General features: G+C 35.1%; 1 protein-coding gene and 1 non-coding gene across 3 annotated transcripts in view; both read left to right on the forward strand.

Annotated features, from left to right (window-relative positions):
- The window catches only part of LRCH2 (leucine rich repeats and calponin homology domain containing 2), a 110,234-nt gene extending 90,934 nt beyond the window's left edge, over positions 1 to 19,300 (forward strand). For both annotated transcript variants that reach the window (XM_059678606.1, XM_059678607.1), the window contains 7 exons: positions 3,274 to 3,318; positions 5,341 to 5,391; positions 8,043 to 8,100; positions 8,871 to 8,983; positions 9,162 to 9,299; positions 9,381 to 9,458; positions 16,689 to 19,300. In XM_059678606.1, the coding sequence (XP_059534589.1) occupies positions 3,274 to 3,318; positions 5,341 to 5,391; positions 8,043 to 8,100; positions 8,871 to 8,983; positions 9,162 to 9,299; positions 9,381 to 9,458; positions 16,689 to 16,808 (603 nt within the window). In that variant the 3' untranslated portion in view covers positions 16,809 to 19,300. The remainder of the gene's footprint in view (positions 1 to 3,273; positions 3,319 to 5,340; positions 5,392 to 8,042; positions 8,101 to 8,870; positions 8,984 to 9,161; positions 9,300 to 9,380; positions 9,459 to 16,688) is intronic.
- Positions 5,723 to 5,851, forward strand: LOC132225436 (small nucleolar RNA SNORA35). Its single transcript, XR_009450935.1, has one exon. It is a non-coding gene; the product is annotated as a small nucleolar RNA SNORA35 (small nucleolar RNA).
- Positions 19,301 to 19,592: the final 292 nt, after the last annotated feature.

The following is a 19,592-nucleotide window of genomic DNA, read 5'->3' on the forward strand; positions in this document are numbered from 1 at the left end:
TGGTCTCCAAACCTGTGTTTCTAATTGTCTTGGTGCCTTACGCGTATTTCACATTCAGTATGTCTCACCTTCCTGGCCCTTCATCATGGAACTTGCTCCTCCTTTCTATCCTATTTTTTAAAAAATAAAAAATATATATTTTTATTGACTTTTAGAGAGAGAGGAAGGGAGAGGAAGAGAGAGAGAGGGAAAAAACCAAAAACAAAGCCAAAACATCAACTGGCTGCTTCCTTCATATCCGCTATGGGATCAAGCCTGCAACCTGGGCATGTGCCCTGACGGGGAATCTAACCCACAACCTATCATTGCACGTGACCATGCCCAACCAACTGAGCCACACCAGTCAGGTCTGCTCCTTTCTATTCTTTTTTAAAATATATATTTTTATTGATTACAGAGGGGAAGGGAGAGGGAGAGAGATAGAAACATCAATGATGAGAGAGAAAAATCGATTGACTGCATCCTGCCCGCCCCACACTGGGGATCGAGCCCGCCACCGAGGCATGTGCCTTGGCCCGGGAATGAACCTTGACCTCCTGGTTCATAGGTCAACGCTCAACCACTGAGCCATGCCAGTCGGGCTTTATTCTTTATTTTTGTTAGTGGTAGTGTTATCTGCTTTATTGTCTAAGCTTTATACCTCAGTCCTTCTCGTCTTTCCCCCTCTCATTCCCTCACCTAATTGGTCAGCGGGATGTTAATTGAACATCTTTTTTTTTCCCCAATCCATCACCTCTTCTCCATCTCAGTTACCCTGGCTTTTGTTGAAATCCTCATTTTTCTTTTGTGTCTGGGTAATTACAATAACTTCTTTTTTTAAAAAAATAGTTAGATGTAATAACTTCTTAATGCTCCCTCCCTTCTCTAGTTTCACAGCTTTTGAGAGATTCCTGACTTAAATTTCGTTATTGGCTCCCCATTATTAATAACGAAAGTTTGGACAGCTTAAAAATTTCATGGGCCATACTTACCTACTTCTCTAAGTTTTATTTCCTGTCACAATTCACTTCCCTCGTTAGTCACATTACTTTGTTTTCTGCAGAGGCTGAGCTTTTTTATTTCTTTGTGCTTTTCTTTTTCTGGGAATCCCATTAGCCCTTTTAATTCTGGTAAATTTCTACTAATTATTCAGGATTTAGAGATGGAAGCATATAACATGGTGGTTAAGAACCTGGGCATCTAGAATAGTATCTTTTTTTTTTTTTCTACAGGATTGTTATAACTATTGAATGATTTAATGTAAAGTGCTTAGAGTAGCACTTGCCACAGAGTATACTCTTAATAAATATTATCTTATTCACTCAAATGTCCCTTTGTTTTGTTTTATTTTGTTTGGTATTAATCATCTATTATTGGATGTTAATTCTCAATTAGAATATGAAAGCATTTAGCAAAGATCAGGGGTGCCCAGCAAAGAAAGCCATGGTCAGGAATGCAGACTCTGCCCTCCACACTGGGCCTTCTGTGAGACTTGAGTAGATGCTCGCTATTGAGCTCCTTGCAGGAAAGGCAGTAGTGGAAAAGTACCTAAGCTGCCAGCATAATAGAAAACCTCAGTAATGCTCATTTTCTTCATATTGGCATACTTGTAATACCCATTGATAGTAACCTCTTAGAAACACTCCAACAGTGCCTTTAGGGGTAAAATCCTGCATCACTTTCCAGCTTGGCAGCTCCCTTATTTTGACATCCATGGGTTTCTTCTTTCCCGGTATGACTGATGCCATCTTGGAGTCCTGTTGTCTGCTGTCCAAATGTCATTGTTTTGTTGGAGTAGAATAAAACCAAGAATAAGTGACATGAGTGGGGATCATACCGTGGGGTAGCAAATGGATTTATTCACACATTGCAGACTCCATTCAGTGGCAGTCTGGAACATTGGATTGAAAGCATATTGTAGCTTTGTCTGGGATCAGCTGGAAAGAGCAAGTACCCTGCTAGAAATCACAAGAGAGACAGTGGAGACAGAGGAGGTTTGTATTTGTAACCCCCAATACTGCTCAGCCCCCAATTTGTGGTTGAGCTACCAGGTGGGCTATCTATTTTTTGAAGAATTATGGAAGATAAAGCTGCATAAGTCAATGGGGCCATTAAATACAACCTTGAATGCCAGGCAAAGTAATTTGGACATAATCCAGAAGTTAGAAGGGTTTTCCAACGGAAGAGTCATATGTTACGAATAGTGTTTGGAGAAGGTTAACCTGCACTGATTTGCAAGATTATTTGTGGTGGTGAGGAATCAGAAGTAAGAACACAGTAGTAGCCGAAACCGGTTTGGCTCGGTGGATAGAGCGTCGGCCTGCGGACTGAGGGGTCCCAGGTTCGATTCCGGTCAAGGGCATGTACCTGGGTTGTGGGCACATCCCCAGTGGGAGATGTGCAGGAGGCAGCTGATCGATGTTTCTCTCTTATCGATGTTTCCAACTATCTCTCTCCCTTCCTCTCTGTAAAAAATCAATAAAATATATAAAAAAAATAAAAAAGAACACAGTAGTGGTTGTCATACTTGTATATCCTTGATTCTAAGAAGCACTTTTCACATACTAGCCTTTTTTGGTATTGACCATATCACCTCTATGCCTAAGTTTAAAATGAAGACAATAGTATTTACCTCAGAGTTGTTACGAAAATTAAATGGGTTAATAAGTGTAAAACACATCAATCAGTGTCTGACATGTATGACATTTCAATTAGTGCCTGGTATATAGTAAGTGCTGGCATAGTGTTAGCTATTATCACTATTACTATTATTATATACCCAATATATACATTTAATGTAGTGGTGGTGTTTTGTTTTTTTACCTGAAATCAGTAGGTTTCTTAATAATAGATGATGTTTTCAAATGGTGAGATTACAGACTAAATATGAGATAATGGGGGCTAGAATAGGATGATAGTTGTGAGAATTCAAAAGTAAGTCTGAGATAAAAACAAGTGATATGATGACATGTTGGATTTAGTGGATTAAGAAAAAAGAGGATTTAAGACAACCGTCGGGTTGAAAAACTGAATGAATGAAAAATGGATTGGTTTAGGGAGAAATTGTTACTTGATATACATAAAATACTTAAAACAATGCCTTGCACATAGAAAGTACTGTATGTGTTAGCTATTAGTAAGTAGTAGGACCATTTAAACTGGTTATGTAATTAAACTTAATATCACATACTTTAATAAAAATAACAAAATATGAATAAACCTCACATATAATTTACTAGTAGAGAATGCCCATGTTCAAGGAAAATTAAAGTATGTGTTTTAAATATTTTTCAGTATAAATCATCAAGGAAGAGTTCAAGTGGCAATGAAAATGATGAGGTGAGAAAAGAGGGTAATATTACCAAGTTTTTGAAATGTTTATTTTTCATATGTAGTTGGCTCAATCTGAGTAAAATGTAATCCATCTTTCAGTGTCTTTGTTATTGATTTAATGCCTGGGTTTTCTCCAGTAATAAAAACTGAGCATCATCATATAAGTATTAATTTAATCATATAATATCTGTATGTCCAATAATTCCTGTAATTCCAATAGTTTGATTTTAGAATTCTAACATTCATCCTGAAATTGAAATTCAGGAATTCAAAATTTTTACATTTTCCTAAATCAACCTAGTGGTCAATTGAGATTTGTTTGGAATTTATTAAGCTCTTTCCACAAATTCTGTGTTCTGTTTTACATTTAAACTTACTAGTAGATTTCTACAGTTTGTGCATTACTATAAATTTTTTTACCTCACCATTTTAAGCTATGCAGCAGCCTAGAATTTTTCAAATGATAGTCTCATTGCATAGATACTTAAGCTTTATGTATTTGGTTTGGAGGTATTGGTAGTTAATTTTATGTTGGTTCTTGGCAGGGCTTCTGAAAACTTTAATTTTATGAAATGGAATCACGCAGAAAACGTTTGCTGAAATCTGAACTCTAGTGATTCAGCTTGGCTGTTCTCCCTGTCCCTTTATATTTTTGTCCACTTTGTCCTGCCTGCCTCAATATCTAATTAGTTATCAAGACATACTTTTTTTGATACTGAAATATTTTGAATACATCCCTTACCTGCACATCTGCCCTTTCTGTCCTGGCACAGGCCCTCATCATTTCTTGCCTTTACTACTGCAGTAGCATCCTTGCTCATCTGTCCCTTGCTCCACTCCTTTCTCACTGCAGCCACAATGATGGTTTCAAAGAACACAAATATGATCAGGCCATTCCCTTGCTTAGAAAGCTTCAATGTCTCCCCATCACTTAGAGGGTAAATTCTAAGTCCTTAGTCAAGACCCTGCCTATATCAGCCTCAAATCCTGGTTTGCCCTCCTTTCACCTTACTCTCCAGAAATAGGGAACTACTCAAAAGTTTTCTGCACTCTTCATTGCTTCCGTGCCTTTGTTTTGTCCTCTCCTCTTGGAATGCTGTTTTTTTCTTTTTCTGGTAAACACCTACTCAGTTCTTATTGTTACTCAGGAAATTTGCCTTTCTCAACCACAGCCACCATCTCTCCAATTGCCCCTTATCTGTGCCTCAAAATATGCCATTCAGAGCTCTTTGTTTTACTGAGAGAAGGTTGTATGACCTATATGACTGAATCTATTTTCCCTCTAGACTGAGAGATCCTTGAGTGGATGATTTTAGTAAATTTCTGTATTTCTAATGTCTAGCACAGTCCCTGACATATAGTAAGTAGTCAGTAATCATTTGTTGAATGGTGAATAAATGTCCTGTGTGGTGTGCATATTCAAGATTAAATGTTAAGATTTTTGTATCTGGTTGGTAGTAGTCATGCAAAAAACATGGGCTACTTAATATTACTTTATGCAATTAAATTTTTTGTGATTATTTCTAAGCTTATATTAGCTACACATATTTTTCCAGTTAAATGTTTTTATTTGGGGTGATGGAATTTTTGCATGTCTTCATGCACTTGCCTTGGATTGTAACATATTAATGCCATTTTCCATCAGAAATTTATTTTAACATCTGGATCTTTTCTAAGAAATATGAAAAGGTTTTTCTTTTGTGATATATAAAGGAAATAAATTTATAGGAAAATAATATGTGAGTGGATAGCACTTCTAAAACTTTAAAGTGCTTATGAATCACTTCATTGAAATACAGATTCTAATTAAGTAGGTCTTGGGTGAGGCCTGAGATTTTGCCTTTCTAACAAGTTCTCAGAGAATGCTGCCGCTGCTGGTTCAGAGACCACACTTGGAGTAGCAAGGTGGTAGACCGTATTTTCCAGATTTTCTGTAGCAGTTGATCAATTTTCAGTTTTCTTTTTATATGTCTAAATTATCATTCATGTTTTAATTTCATTTTTCATCTTTTTATTTTTATATTTTAGCAAGACAGTGATAATGCTAACATGTCACCACAATCTCCAGTATCATCTGAGGTACAAGTTCTGTTTTTATATGTGTACATACGTTTCTTTCTTGTCTCTTCTCTCTAACCTCATCTTTTTTTTTTTACAATGTAATTTATTCACCCATAATTTAGAAAGCCATCTAGGTTAATTTGTACAAACCTAGCCTATAAAGAATTCTAAGAACACCACCATATTTTTGTACAAATATTCATAATAAATATAACAAGTTACTCATAGGGAAATGCTTATGGATCAGAGAAAAGCATTTGATATATACAATTTTTATTTTGTATAATTAATACATATTTTGAAATAAATTATAGAAACAGCTTTAAAGTTTTAAATTTGCAAAGTACTGAAGCATTGTGCAATGACCTTTGGTTTTTCTCATAGCCAATTAGGTCTGAAAGCAATGCAAGAGAAACTTCCTTTTTCCACGAGAAACATCCCTGCAGTGGGTTGTTCCTATCGACAGGAGGATACACATTTCCTAGCATCATAGACTGGGTTGCATGGGGAGGATGGGCAGATGAAAGTTTGTGAGATCTCAACCAAATACTCTGGTGGTTTGAATGGTTGATTCTAATTTAGCTAAACCTATTGCTTTACAACACGATGCAAGTTTTTAAAATTCCAAACAGTATCTCTTCTACTTCAGATTACTTTATTTAGTGTTCTAAACATGTTTTGACATTAGTAAATAAATGATCATGCACTCATTTGGTGAATTCAGGACTTTGTCTAAATGTTTGGATGATCCAAATTCACCATATAACTCTAGTTAATTGGGTAGTATTTTTTTATATAGTTAGTGTTGAATATTTTTTAAAGCTAGGATTATTTGTTGTTTTGGATGAGTTGAATTGTAAAACTTTTAAATAGACTTGGACATTAATTTTATAAACATGTTTCTAAATTATTTATATGATAAGTAAAATGATTTACATTGTTTTGGAAAATAATTTAAATTAAGATATCCTAAAATTAGTCTTTGTCATATGCTTTTGTAAGTCTTTTACTTTCAGTTATAACAACTGTAAGCATATAAGTGACTACTTATTTGCCTGATTGCTTTGTGATTTTATGATCAATGCTTACAGGGAGAGTATTAGTGCCAGTTTTCTCAAGTAAATCATATTGTTTACATAACACATTTTGCTTGCATTTGGATAAATAAAATTTTGTCTGGGACTTCATAATATTTTTTAAAAAATATATTTTATTGAATTATTTTACAGAGAGAAAGGGAGAGGAATCGAGAGTTAGAAACATCGATCAGTTGCCTCCTGCACACCCTCTACTGGGGATGTGCCCGCAACCAAGGTACATGCCCTTGACCAGAATCGAACCTGGGACCCTTCAGTCCTCAGGCTGACGCTCTATCCACTGAGCCAAACCGGTCAGGGCGACTTCATAATATTTTAACCAAAAGAATGAAGGCAAACTGTGAGGTAGCTCAACTGACATTCAGCTTGAACTGTATATCACATGTTAATCAGAAAATACACAGAATCAGCAGAATTCTGGTTGCTTCAATTTCATGTGTGAAAGGAAAATGATAAAATATATATTTGTATAGTACTTTACTGTTAACAAAGGCTTGCCTATACATTTGAACCTAAGAGCAATCCCATGAGCTGGGTATTAGCCTCATCATTTTATAGCTGAAGAGACTGATAACTTTGCCCAAAGACTCCAGTCAATAAATGGTAGCGAAGTGACTGAAACCCAGACTCTATACCAGCCGTGGGCAAACTACGGCCCATTTGAAATGAATAAAACTAAAAAAAAGAAAAAGACCGTACCCTTTTATCTAATGATGTTTACTTTGAATTTATATTAGTTCACACAAACACTCCATCCATGCTTTTGTTCCGGCCCTCAGGTCCAGTTTAAGAACCCATTGTGGCCCTCGAGTCAAAAGTTTGCCCACCCCTGCTCTATACACTTCACAGTTGTTGCACAAATGAAATACGATGCTCCTAAAATGACCTTATCTAACCACTTTACATTTACAAAGGGCTTTCTTTTAGTTATTTCAGCTAATCTTCACAACACCCCATTTTAAAGATGAAGAAATAGTCACAGAAATTAAATGTTTTGCTTAAGACTTAGCTTAAGCTTTCTGACTCCAAGTTCAGACTTTTAAAAGTATGCCACAGTTCTTTCCAAGCATGTAACTGTGTGAAAGCACTTTGAAGCAATGTACATTCTAATAGAAGACATAATAATTTATCATCTATCATTTTGCAACTCCTGTTAGTATGAATGTGTAGATTTGCCTCATATTATCCACTAAGTATCAAGTCCATTGTGGATACTGAGTAAATGTTGCTAATTTCACTCATCTTTTCATCGATGTTTACTTCATTTGGGGGGAGACATTAATTTCTTATTTATTCAAAAGTAATATCTTTATTTTATAGAATTCAGTAATTTAATTTTTAATTTTACTTATACTATGAGAGAGAAGTATTTAAAGGCTTATGTTATCAGGTCAATTAGCAAATATTTATACATCTTTTAAAAGTGAAATTATCAATTTGAATTGAAATGCATTTGACCTTTTCTGCTTCACTAATCATGCAAAAACATACTTTTCAAAATTGAAATGGATATGAATAACGATCTTAATTATTTTGAAAGAAAAGAGGTTTTATTTGTTTTTTTGTTTTTAGGAATATGATAGAACTGATGGTTTTTCACATGGTCCTTTTGGCTTGAAGCCAAGATCAGGTAAATATATACTCTGCATATAAAAGTTATTGGTTCTATGTGAAACTAGAGTTTCCAAACTTAACTGGGATTTGATTCCATAGTTTTAAGTACACATAGATTCTTTCCCCTCCCCTAAAAGTAATTTTCTCTTAACCTTATTTGTCTTTCCAATTCCCATTCCCCATTTCTTTCTTCCTCTTTACCTTCAAGCTCCTGAAACCTCAGCTTTTTGCCTTAGATATACTGCAGTCTTATTTCTACTCTACTGTGACTGCTATTAGAATGACCACTCTGCCAGCAAACCAAACACTGTTTGAAATTATAGCACACCATTATATTGTGGTTTTAAAAAGGGATCTTTTCGCATTTGGCAAGCCCAAAAGAAAATGGATCCATGTTACTTGGCAAGGTATTGAATTATAGTTTTTATTCCTGAATAAACTGTATTGACCTTCAAGAATAATTTCCTTTTTCTTTAAAGATAATAAAGGCTGATTTATGTTTAATAATTTTTGACCTGGATCATAAGTTTCTAAAAATGTAATAGTATGTTTAAATAAGAACATATATAGGTGGTAGAAATCGTTACATTTGTCTTCCCTGTTGTTTTCAATTATGAAGATAAGTAGATTTTAATTATATTCGGTAAAATCTATTTAGAATGTATTAATAAGTAATAGTGTTTTATGTAATTCTGCATTGATTCTTTTTATCATGCCTCTTTTTCCTACCGATGGTTGATGCTTCTTATTAGCTTTTAAATAAGCTAGGAAATTCTGTTTTTATAGCTTTTAGCCGCTCATCTCGCCAAGAATATGGGGCAGCAGATCCTGGATTTACAATGAGAAGAAAGATGGAACATTTACGGGAAGAAAGAGAGCAAATACGACAACTTCGCAATGTGAGTCAGATTGACCTTTCAGATCTGCTTTGAATGGGTTTAACTTGAAAAATTAATAATTTATATATGGGTTTTCTTTTCAATGCTCTTTAAAATTTTGGATTATATCATGATTTACAATATAAATATATAAGACATTTAGGTAGACTATCTGTGATTTATACCCATTTCTTTGTAGAATCTCGAATCCAAGTTGAAAGTAATTTTGCCTGATGACATTGGAGCTGCACTGATGGATGGGGTTGTTCTTTGCCATTTAGCCAATCATATAAGGCCACGCTCTGTAGCTAGTATTCATGTGCCATCACCAGCTGTGGTAAGATTTGTCTACAATTTTTACTTCTCTAAAGGAAGATAAATATGCCTGAAAATACACTTTTCTTTTCTTACTTTACAGCCTAAACTGAGCATGGCAAAATGTCGAAGAAATGTAGAAAATTTTCTTGATGCTTGTAAAAAGTTGGGTGTTTCACAGGTAATTGTTGTTGTTTTTTTCTAACAAAATAATCATTTAAATATTAATTTATTACATGTGTACTGGGGTTCTTATTCTTCACAATAGGAATGAATAGTGCTCTTTAAACATGAAAATTATTACCTTCCATTGGTACCTTCTACTGAGTTCCAGCTTTAACTATAGCAGCTCTTTAATGAATGTTTTAAAGCTGCTTTGAAAGTCATTTAGAAAACAGCTGCATATATGGGAAAATTGACTCATCATACACATCACTGAATAAAAGTAACTTAGTGGCCATATTACAATTTGGTTTTGTTTATTGCTGCTATCATTTTTCCTGCTGGAGGACATTTGGACTCCTTTGCACAATAACAGACTCTGATTGGAAGATCTGTATTCAAGGTGAACAGCGTTTTTATTTAAAAAATTTTTTTTATTGATTTTAGAGAGAGAGGAAGGGAAAGGGATAGAGTGATAAAAACATCAATGAATGAGAAACATTAATCAACTGCTTCCTTTATGTCCCCTACTGGCGTTTGAGCCCATAACTCAGGCATGTGCCCTGACTGGGAACCCAACTAGTGTCCTCTTGGTTCATGGGTCAATTCTCCACTGAACCACACCAGCCAGGCAAGGTGAACAATGTTTTAAACTTTATTTAGAAAGTCTAGTTGGAAATCTTAGTAACACTATGATAATTTCTCACTGGACGAAATTTGTAGGAATTGGCTTATGTTTCACGTAATAGTTGCAATACTATAAAGTTAACAAAGCTATATTGCCAATGTATAATGAAAATGAATAAGCAAAATTTTGTTTTTTGGAAAATCTGATAAGCCTAATGTCAACATGACTGACTTTTGAGAGGACACGACATTGTTAGCAGATCACAATCTAGTTGTGCTTTTTAAAATTTAACTTTTAAAATTATTCTTATTGAGACATAACTGACATATAATAAATGTGTAAGCTTAAGATTTATACTGTGTTTATTTGATACACTTATATAATGAGTTGGGCTTGTTAAGCTCTCTTTTCAACATTGTCATTCAAATAGTCTAGTCTGTAGATTCCACTTTAACCTCTTTTCTCAAGGGAATAAATATAATTTATATGTAGAGAACCAGTTGAATTGCTATGTAATTTTGAAACTATATCCTATTCTCTTCTAATTATCTCTTCTCTGTGGTTGACATGTTTTAAAATTTTAATTCTTAACCATTTTTATTTTAGTTCTTTCTTTTTTTCTGTTCTTCATCTCTTAGTGGGAAAATAAAAAATTAGGAAGGTTTTTTTTCTTCCCAAATAATATTGTATTATATACATTTTTCTGTTTTTCCATTTTTGTTTTAAGACTTTTTCAGGGGAGGACTTCTCAATGAACATTTATTGAATGAACGCATGTTTTCAAATGAGGAAAGTGAGGCACCAAGAGGTTAGGGAACTTGTCCATGGTCACACCATTAGTAAACACTGGAACCATGCTATGAACCCAGGTAGTCTAACTCCAGAACCCACTGTCTTAACTTGGATACTTTTCTTTTACATGAAAGAAAAGCCAGTCCAGCATATTACAGACACTTTCATGACACATTTGGCAAGGAGGGTACATGAAAAGGTCTTACAAATACTGTTTTCCTTAATGTACCATTGTCTTTTCTCTACACCTTGTTCTAGGGCAGTATTAGTGCCTCACCTATCCTCAACATAAGGACGGTGGACTATGGAGGAATCAGTCAACTCCCATTTTCTAAACACTCTAGTACAGGCAAGGGTTTATTTGCCATTTTTATGAATTCTTTTATGAAGTATTCTAATCTTTTGTCAGTTCTTTAATTGGGTTGTTTTCTTACTGAGTTGGAGATTTCAAAGGATTTTATCAGATGTATGATTTACAAACTTTATATCTCAGTCTTTGGCTTGTCTTTTTTTTAAAAAAATATATGTTTTTATTGATTACAGAGAGAGAGAGAAACATTGATCAGCTGCCTCCTGCCTGCCCCACACTGGGGATTGAGCCCACCACCTGGGCATGTGCCTTGACCCGGAATCAAACCAGTGACTTCTTGGTGAATGGGATGATGCTCAATCCACTGAGCCACATTGGCCTGGCTGGCTTGTTATTTTATTCTTATGTTGTATCTTTCGAAGAACAGCTTTAAGTATTTTTGATGTAAAATTTATCATGGTGTCAAAGTAAAGAAATCTTTGCATAATCAAAGTCACAAAGTTTTCCTCCTATGTTTATTTTTAGAAGTTTTATAATCATAGATTTTACATTTAGGTCTATGATCAAATTTCAATTTCTTTAATAGACATAGAGCTATTCTGGGTTTTTTTTCTTATTTCTTCTTGCATGAACTTTGGTATACTCTGTCTTTCAAAGAAATTGTCCATTTCATCTAGTTTGCCAAACTTATTATAAAGTTATTTATTACTTTAGTATTTATGGGATCTCTGTTTTCTTATTTCTGATATTGGAAATTTGTGTATTTTCTCTTTTTTTCTGACTAATCTGTCTAGAGGTGTATTGATTTAAAAAAAATCTTCTGTATTTGGTTTTATTGACTTGTTTCCTATTATTTTCTGTTTATTTTTTTCTCTCATCTTCATTCATTCTTTCTTTCTACTTGCCATTAGTTTAATGTGCTCTTTTCTACTTTCTAAGGTGGGAGCTAAAGTCATTGATTTTGAAACCTATTTTCTTCTCTAATATATACTTCAGTGGTTATTTGAATAAATAAGCAAAGTATTAGGAGAACAACTAATGCTGCAGTGAAAATGGAGATAAAAAGATAGTTTTTGAGAACTCCTGATAAATGGAATATTACAATAGTATTTGGTGAATGGTTATTGGAGTAAAGAAGAAAGAGAAGACTTATGGTTCTCAGGTTTATGTTAAGAGAGATTAAACAGTATATTATTCACAGGTATAGAAGGATAAGTTAATTTAGTGAGGAAGTAGTTCTGTTATGGACACGTTAATTTTGATATGTCTGTTGACATCCATTTGACTGTATCAAGTTGACATTTGTATCTGCAGTGCAATAGAGAGATCTTGGCAGAAAGTACATTTTTTTTAAATAATCAGGATGGAGGATATAGTTGTTATTTTTCAGGAATAGGGGTCCAATCCTGCCAAGGTTTCTAGTATTTCAAGAAACACTGGATTTTTTTTTAAATGGACAACTAAAATACAGAACAACTATCATTCAGAACCACTTGAAATCTGGCTGAATGGAAGTCCTACAACTAGAGAAGTAAAGAAGAAAGCACACTGAGACTGGTAGGAGGGGCAGAGGCATGGAATGAGCTGGTCTGACACCCACATGTGGTAATTTTAAACTGGGAGAGAGAGATACCTTGGCTGTGGAGGCCTCCCGTAAGAAGAAAAGGGTCCCACCCCCACACCAGCCCCCCAGCCCAGGGTTCCAGAGCTGGAAAGAGAAGTCTCCGTAACTTGGGGCTGTAAAAACTAGCAGGGACTGTGGTTAAGTGATTTGGTGGAGACCCAGGCAGTTCCTCTTAAAGGGCCGGTACACTGACTTACTAGCACTTGATCGCTCTGGGATCCAGCACTGGGGCAACAGCTTGGTGGCAGGGGAGGGAGGAGGAGGGTATCAAGGACATATGCGGAGGAACTGGATTGTCTGGAATCAGAGCAAGAATTTGGGGGCGGCTTTCTCCCAGACAGTGGTGCTCGCAGGGGTCATTGTTCCTATGCTTTGACCTCCCCCATTGTAGAGCTGACTGGCAGCCATATCTGAGTTTCCATGAGCCTGGCTCACACTGTTCACTCCACCCTGGTGATTCCCTGAGACTCTGCCCCATCCAATTTGAAGCTCCACTCAAGCTTTTCCATATGAATAGCCTTTTCTGGCTTAGGCTTCATATTTTGCTAAAATCTGTCAAACAAGCAGCAGCTGGTGTCAATGTGCCCCATACTTATCAATAAGAAGCCCAAGACCTGGCATTACCATCAGCCTGCCCTGCTTCACAGCTTGGCTGCACCTGGGCACTTCGAAGCCCAATACAAGTAGCAGCCATCTGCAGATAGCCTTGTATCTCCTGCTGGGTGGTCCCAAACAGTGGCTGACTTTGTACCTCCTGGGATGCTCCAGAGCCAGTGCACCCGGTGGACAGCTTCAGACCATACCAGATTATAACTCTGCACATTCACAAGCAACACACTCAAGGAGCAGACTTAGTGAGCACCAAAGCCCCACTGAAGCAAGTACTGCTTCATAGGAGTGTCTCCTGAACAGCAGCTCTTCCACTGTAGTAGTAGCTGGTCCTCACAGCCAATTGGCCTGGGGGTCAATTCCTCCCAGTGACACCAACAGCAGTCAAAGCTCAACTATAAGACTGCACACATCCCACACAGGGGAGCACTTAAAGTGCCCAGCTCAGGTGACTGGGGAGGCTGAGCCACTGGGCACTACAGGACACCTATTACACAAGGTTACTCTGTCAATTCCAAGAGATATAGCAGCTCTACCTAATAAATAGAAACAAACACAGGGAAGCAGCCAGAATGTGGAGATAAAGAAACATGTCACAAATGAAAGAACAGAAGAAATCTCCAGAAAAATGAGCTAAATGAAATGGAAGCAAGCAAATTACTGGATGCAGAGTTCAAAACAATGGTTATGAGGTTGCTCAAGGAACTTAATGAAAGCTTCAAGGGACTTAGTGAGGCTTTCAGAGATCTTATTGAGAATTTCAAACACATGAAAAAGAACCAGTCAGAAATGAAGGAGATAAATGAACCAAAATGAAGAATAAATTACAGGAAATCAACAGTAGAGGATGAAGAGAAAAGCAGTTAATTACCTACAAGGGAGTGCCCATATGACTGTCAACGGATTTCTCAACAGAAACTATGCAGGGCAGAAGGGAATGGCAAGAAATATTCAAAGTGATGAATAGCAAGGACCTACAACCAAGATTACTCAGCAAAGCTATCATTTAGAATTCAAGGTCAGATAAAGAGCTTCCCAGATAAGAAAAAGCTAAAGGAGTTCATCACCACCAAACCAGTATTACATGAAATGTTGAAGGGTATTCTTTAAGAAGAGGAAGAGGAAGAAGACAAAAATATGAACAATAAAATGGCATTAAATACATATATATCCACAATTGTATCTAAAAGTCAAAATAAATGAACATGGAATCTAAACAAAATAACCTGCCCTAGCTGGTTTTGCTCAGTGGTTAGAGTATCAGCTTATGGACTGAAGGGTCCCGATTTCAATTCCAGTCAAGGACACATGCCCAGGTTGTAGGCCCAATCCCCAGTAGGGGGCATGCAAGAGTCAGCCAATCAATGATTCTCTCATGTCATTGATGTTTCTCTCTCTCTCTCCTTCTCCCTTCCTCTCTGAATTCAATAAAAATATTTTTTTAAAAAATAAATGAACAAAATAAAGTGATAGTAAAATAGAACCAGAGACATGGAAACATGGAACAGACTGAACAATCTCCAAGGGAAGGGGAGGTAAGGGGATGGGAAGATATTAACCAAATCCTGTATAATAAAATCCTAATATGCAAATTCAGCAAACTGCAGAATGACCAGTCACTATGATGCACACTGACCACCAGGAGGCAGACACTCAATGCAGGAGGTGCCCCCTGGTGGTTCATGCGCTCCCACAGGGGGAACACCGCTGTAGGCAGGTGGTAAGGAGCAAGGGGTCCCAGACTGTGAGAGCCCTGTATTGTGAGAGGGATGTCTGACTGTGAGAGGATGCAGGCCAGGCTTAGGGACACCCGCCCCCCACCCCCCCAGTGCACAAATTTTGTGCACTGGGCCTCTAATATCTTATATGCATATTACCTATGGACAGAGACAATAGGGTGGGGAAGGCCTGGGGCGGGGTGAAAACTGGATGGAGAGGTATAATGGGGGGGGAGGGTGACATCTGTAATACTCTCAACAATAAAGATTTTTTTTAATTTTTTTTGGTGTTTCTTTTTTTTTTAAATATATTTTATTGATTTTTTTACAGAGAAGAAGGGAGAGAGATAGAGAGTTAAAAATATCAATGAGAGAGAAACATTGATCAGCTGCCTCCTGCACATCTCCTACTGGGGATATGCCCGCAACCCAGGTACATGCCCTTGACCGGAATCGAACCTGGGACCCTTCAGTCCGCAGGCCGACGCTCTATCCACTGAGCCAAACCGGTTTCGGCAAGATTTTTTTTTAAAAAAAATGTGTTTGCAGGTTTGTAAAACACTGTTCCACCCAACTAAAACACAGTTATGAACTAGATGGGGCCCATAGCTGGTCTGTCTGCCACTCATTCTGTTCATTACTCACTTGTTTTCCTGAGGTGAAAGATGTCCCAATTGAAGCAGTGGACTGCATTGTTTTTTTAAAAAATAGCTACCAAATTTATTTGATGTTGTACACATACATATAAACCAGTTAATCCCTGCAGTTTTGATAATGCTTTGGCAATACCATGGAGAGGACATAGTGTAAAATGAGAAGAGAGTGAACACAGAACCCTTGGAAAACCTTAGGAAGTTAGAAGAGGATCAATGAAGGCTAATGAATCCTCATACAAAGTTGTCTCTAAACTTCTTATAGAGTTGTGAAGATCAAATGACACATATGATGTGCTTAGAAGAGGAGGCAGTTGTTATTTTTCAAATTCTAGACTATTGCAACTAAGAAGCAACACGGCATCACTAGAAGCTGGAGGGAAGTACCCTTAAGCCAAGAAAAGTACTGAAGTGCTATATATATCAGATACCATGCAACCTCAGAACTGGTAGAACCAGAGTGACCAATTTTGTACAGGACTGAACAGTTTACAGAGTGCCTCCCCATACTGACTGTTCTGTTTGTTTCTCACACAGTTCTATCTTTAGGATATAAAGAAACTGAATCTCAAGAAATTTTAATACTTCAGATTATGTGGCCCATCTCCTGGCTGGAAATGTAGTGTTCTTTCTACTCCAGCACAAGAGCTTAGGAAACATTTTAGCATGATCATCTCACTTTAAAATACTTGTTCAGGTGGATAAGATTAACAGGTCAAATACAGCCCGTAAAATATAATATAAACCCATACCATAAAAGTCTACTTTTAAACACAGATATTTTAGATTAAAATTGTGTGCTCTGTGCTTGAAGTTTTATAGAAAGCATGTTTTAAAAATCCAATTTTGACTAATCTAGGCTCTACTGCACTATTTAAAAACAAATGTTCAGATACCACTTATTTTGTTTTTCAGGAAAGACTCTGTTTGCCTCATCATATTTTGGAAGAAAGAGGTCTTGTGAAAGTTGGTGTCACAGTTCAGGCTCTTCTTGAATTACCTACAACCAAGGCATCTCAGCTTTCTATGGCTTAATATAACATTTAAAAGTCATAAGTGTATAATTTCATTTATTTGAAGTTATTTCAAATATCTCAAATTCATGAATAAGACTGTCTAATTAAAAATTTATTAGATCAAGCCTTAGTTTAAAAAATTTTGTTAAATTAAAAAATCAAATTGATGCTAAATTTAAAATATGATTTCAATTTAACAATTCCATTAGGTTTACTTTTTTAATGTAGCATACATACCAGTTAACGTCTGGATAAGGTAATCTTTTTTTTTTTTTTTTTTTTTTACCAATTTAAGCAATTCTACATTTGAGTTATTTAATACACTTCTAATTCTAGTTTATATACAATTTCTTTAATCTTTGGTCTTAGTTTTCTAGAAAAAAATGAGTAGAGAATACAGAATTACGACTTTATATTAAATTCTTTTAGTATTATAGGTTGTTGCCAAAATATTTTCAGTTGTACTGTAGATTGTTTACATGTGAAGTGCCTGTGTAATTGATGACTCTTTTATAGTCTTAAACATTTTTGCAATTTCTTTTTATGTATTAATGGAATCAGTGAAACTTTAAAATATTTTAGTAGATTTTGTAGTGTCAGTAATATGTGAGGATTTAAATGTGCCTCACATTGTGATATTTGTGTTTTTAATTTAGTCCATTGCAATTTTCCTTAAATTGGTTATTTCATGTTGTCAAAAAGCAATATTAATATGCTTAATTTATGCTATTTAATTTTGCAAAACTTAATCATCTTTTAAAATCTATTGTTTGAAGAGTATTTTATTTCTGTATTGAAAATGTTACACAAAGCAGTAAGCTTTTTGAGAACTAGCAAAGTACTAATTATCAAGTACATTTTTATAAAACTGCCAAAGTTTGGGTTTATATCTTGACTTTTAAGAACATTACATCAGTGTGCTGCTTTTAGTTATATTCAGATCCAGAGAGCAACAATTGAGGAATAGGTTTATATTCAAAATCTGGCCATATGTGGAGCCTCTAAATGTTATGATCCTCAACTAACATGATGTTGAATTAAACACAGACCATTCCATGAATATTTTCATAAGTGTACTGTTACATAAAGTCTTTGTTTAATTTTGAGTTGGATAAATTTACTTTGGTAGTAGTGCAGGAATTTTTCAAAAACATTACTGTGATGAATAACTGTTTCCTATAGAAGAACCTTAGTCTAATTACTTTTATAGTAGCCAAGCAAGTATCATATCTTAAATATGTGATTATTTGCACTTGTTACCTCCTAAAATGTATGCAACTTATTAAAAATGTTGGCCTGGGTGTTTCAGAGGGTATATAGAAAAGACAAAAACTATTGTGCCAAATGGTTTAATAAGGGCTGATTTATAAACAACTCTAATATTTTGAATCAGTTGGCATGAAGCCATATAATTAAAATTTAGCTTTAGCACATAGATGTGTTTTTTTTACATTCCCCAAGTGTCAAATTGAAGCGTTTAAATAATTTAAAGGTTCCTATGACTATATGGTTTAAAATTAAATTAGTTATTACTTTCAGTTGGATCTAAAAAAAAAAAACCTTCATTGACATAATCTCCTAGTGAAAATTTGAGTAATAAAGGTAAAAAATGACAAATGAGTGCTTCAGTTGTTAGTTTCTATTGTATAAATTTGATAATGCTACAAATAAAATGACCATTAAAAGCTAAAACAGTTATTCGTACTGCTTTCATAGTTATGCTATAGGATTCTTCTTATTAAGCAATCTAGATTTTAATTGTTTTATAAGTATTTTCCTGTTTCATTGTCATTGAAATATTAGTGAAATTATAGGCCATGTCCTTATTGCATTTCACTTACGTGTCAATTAATTTTTGCTTTAAAGAGAAACTACCCTAGAACCCCATTGTAGCATTTTTTACTACAGAGCAAAATTCTACCTTGAATGGGTCCATCTGAAGTCCATTCCATGGAATTTTATTTTACTATAGTGCCAAAAGGCAGCACCACCTCTAAGGCAGTTTCACAGCCTAGTACCCAAGGACACATTGTATCAAGGCTTTGATGTATTTTTTTTTTAGTAGCTTTTTGAATAATTGTAAATTTTTTATGGTCATTATATATTTACTTCATCAGTTTTGAATTGAGAATGATTATCATTATTTGAATTGGATATGTGATTTGAAGAGGATTAAATAATCAAACAAATATTTTATTAGGCCCTAAAAATGCAGTACATAGCTACTTCTGCTAAATTTTATTACTGTATGGCACAAGAAAGAAGTGATGTTGGATAAGTTAGAATTGAAATAAAGAGTGAAAATGCATTACCATTTGTTTAATAGTTATCTTTACAGAATACTAGTTTATTGACTTTTCTAACAGAATTTTTTGAAGAATTCAGAAATGTTTGTATTGGTCACAGATCTATCATGATTGATTTTTTTCTGATGCATTTAAAGTAAATGGAACCCTAAATGTATAATACCGATGCAAACTGTGGATAAATAAAGTTGAATGAAAAAATTCATTTGTTTTATCTCTCTCTCTACCTTTTCTCTCAACATAACAGCATCCATTTTTGTAGGTATTTGATAGCTTGTGTCTATGTTCTCTAGTAAGGAAAAATAGACTTCAACATGATATTCAAAGTAAGTTGTTTAAGAGTCTAGATTCATTTATATCATGTTATTTTTAGTAGGTAACATTTTATTTAGAAAGCAATAATTTTCTTGGATATCTTTTCAAAATAATAGCACCTTTACTTAAGATAGAATCTTTATATAACATAAATAGTTTAATAAAAGGTAGGATAGGTCAAA

This window comes from Myotis daubentonii, chromosome X, assembly GCF_963259705.1.
Source record: "Myotis daubentonii chromosome X, mMyoDau2.1, whole genome shotgun sequence".
NCBI classification, from domain to species: Eukaryota; Metazoa; Chordata; class Mammalia; order Chiroptera; family Vespertilionidae; genus Myotis; species Myotis daubentonii.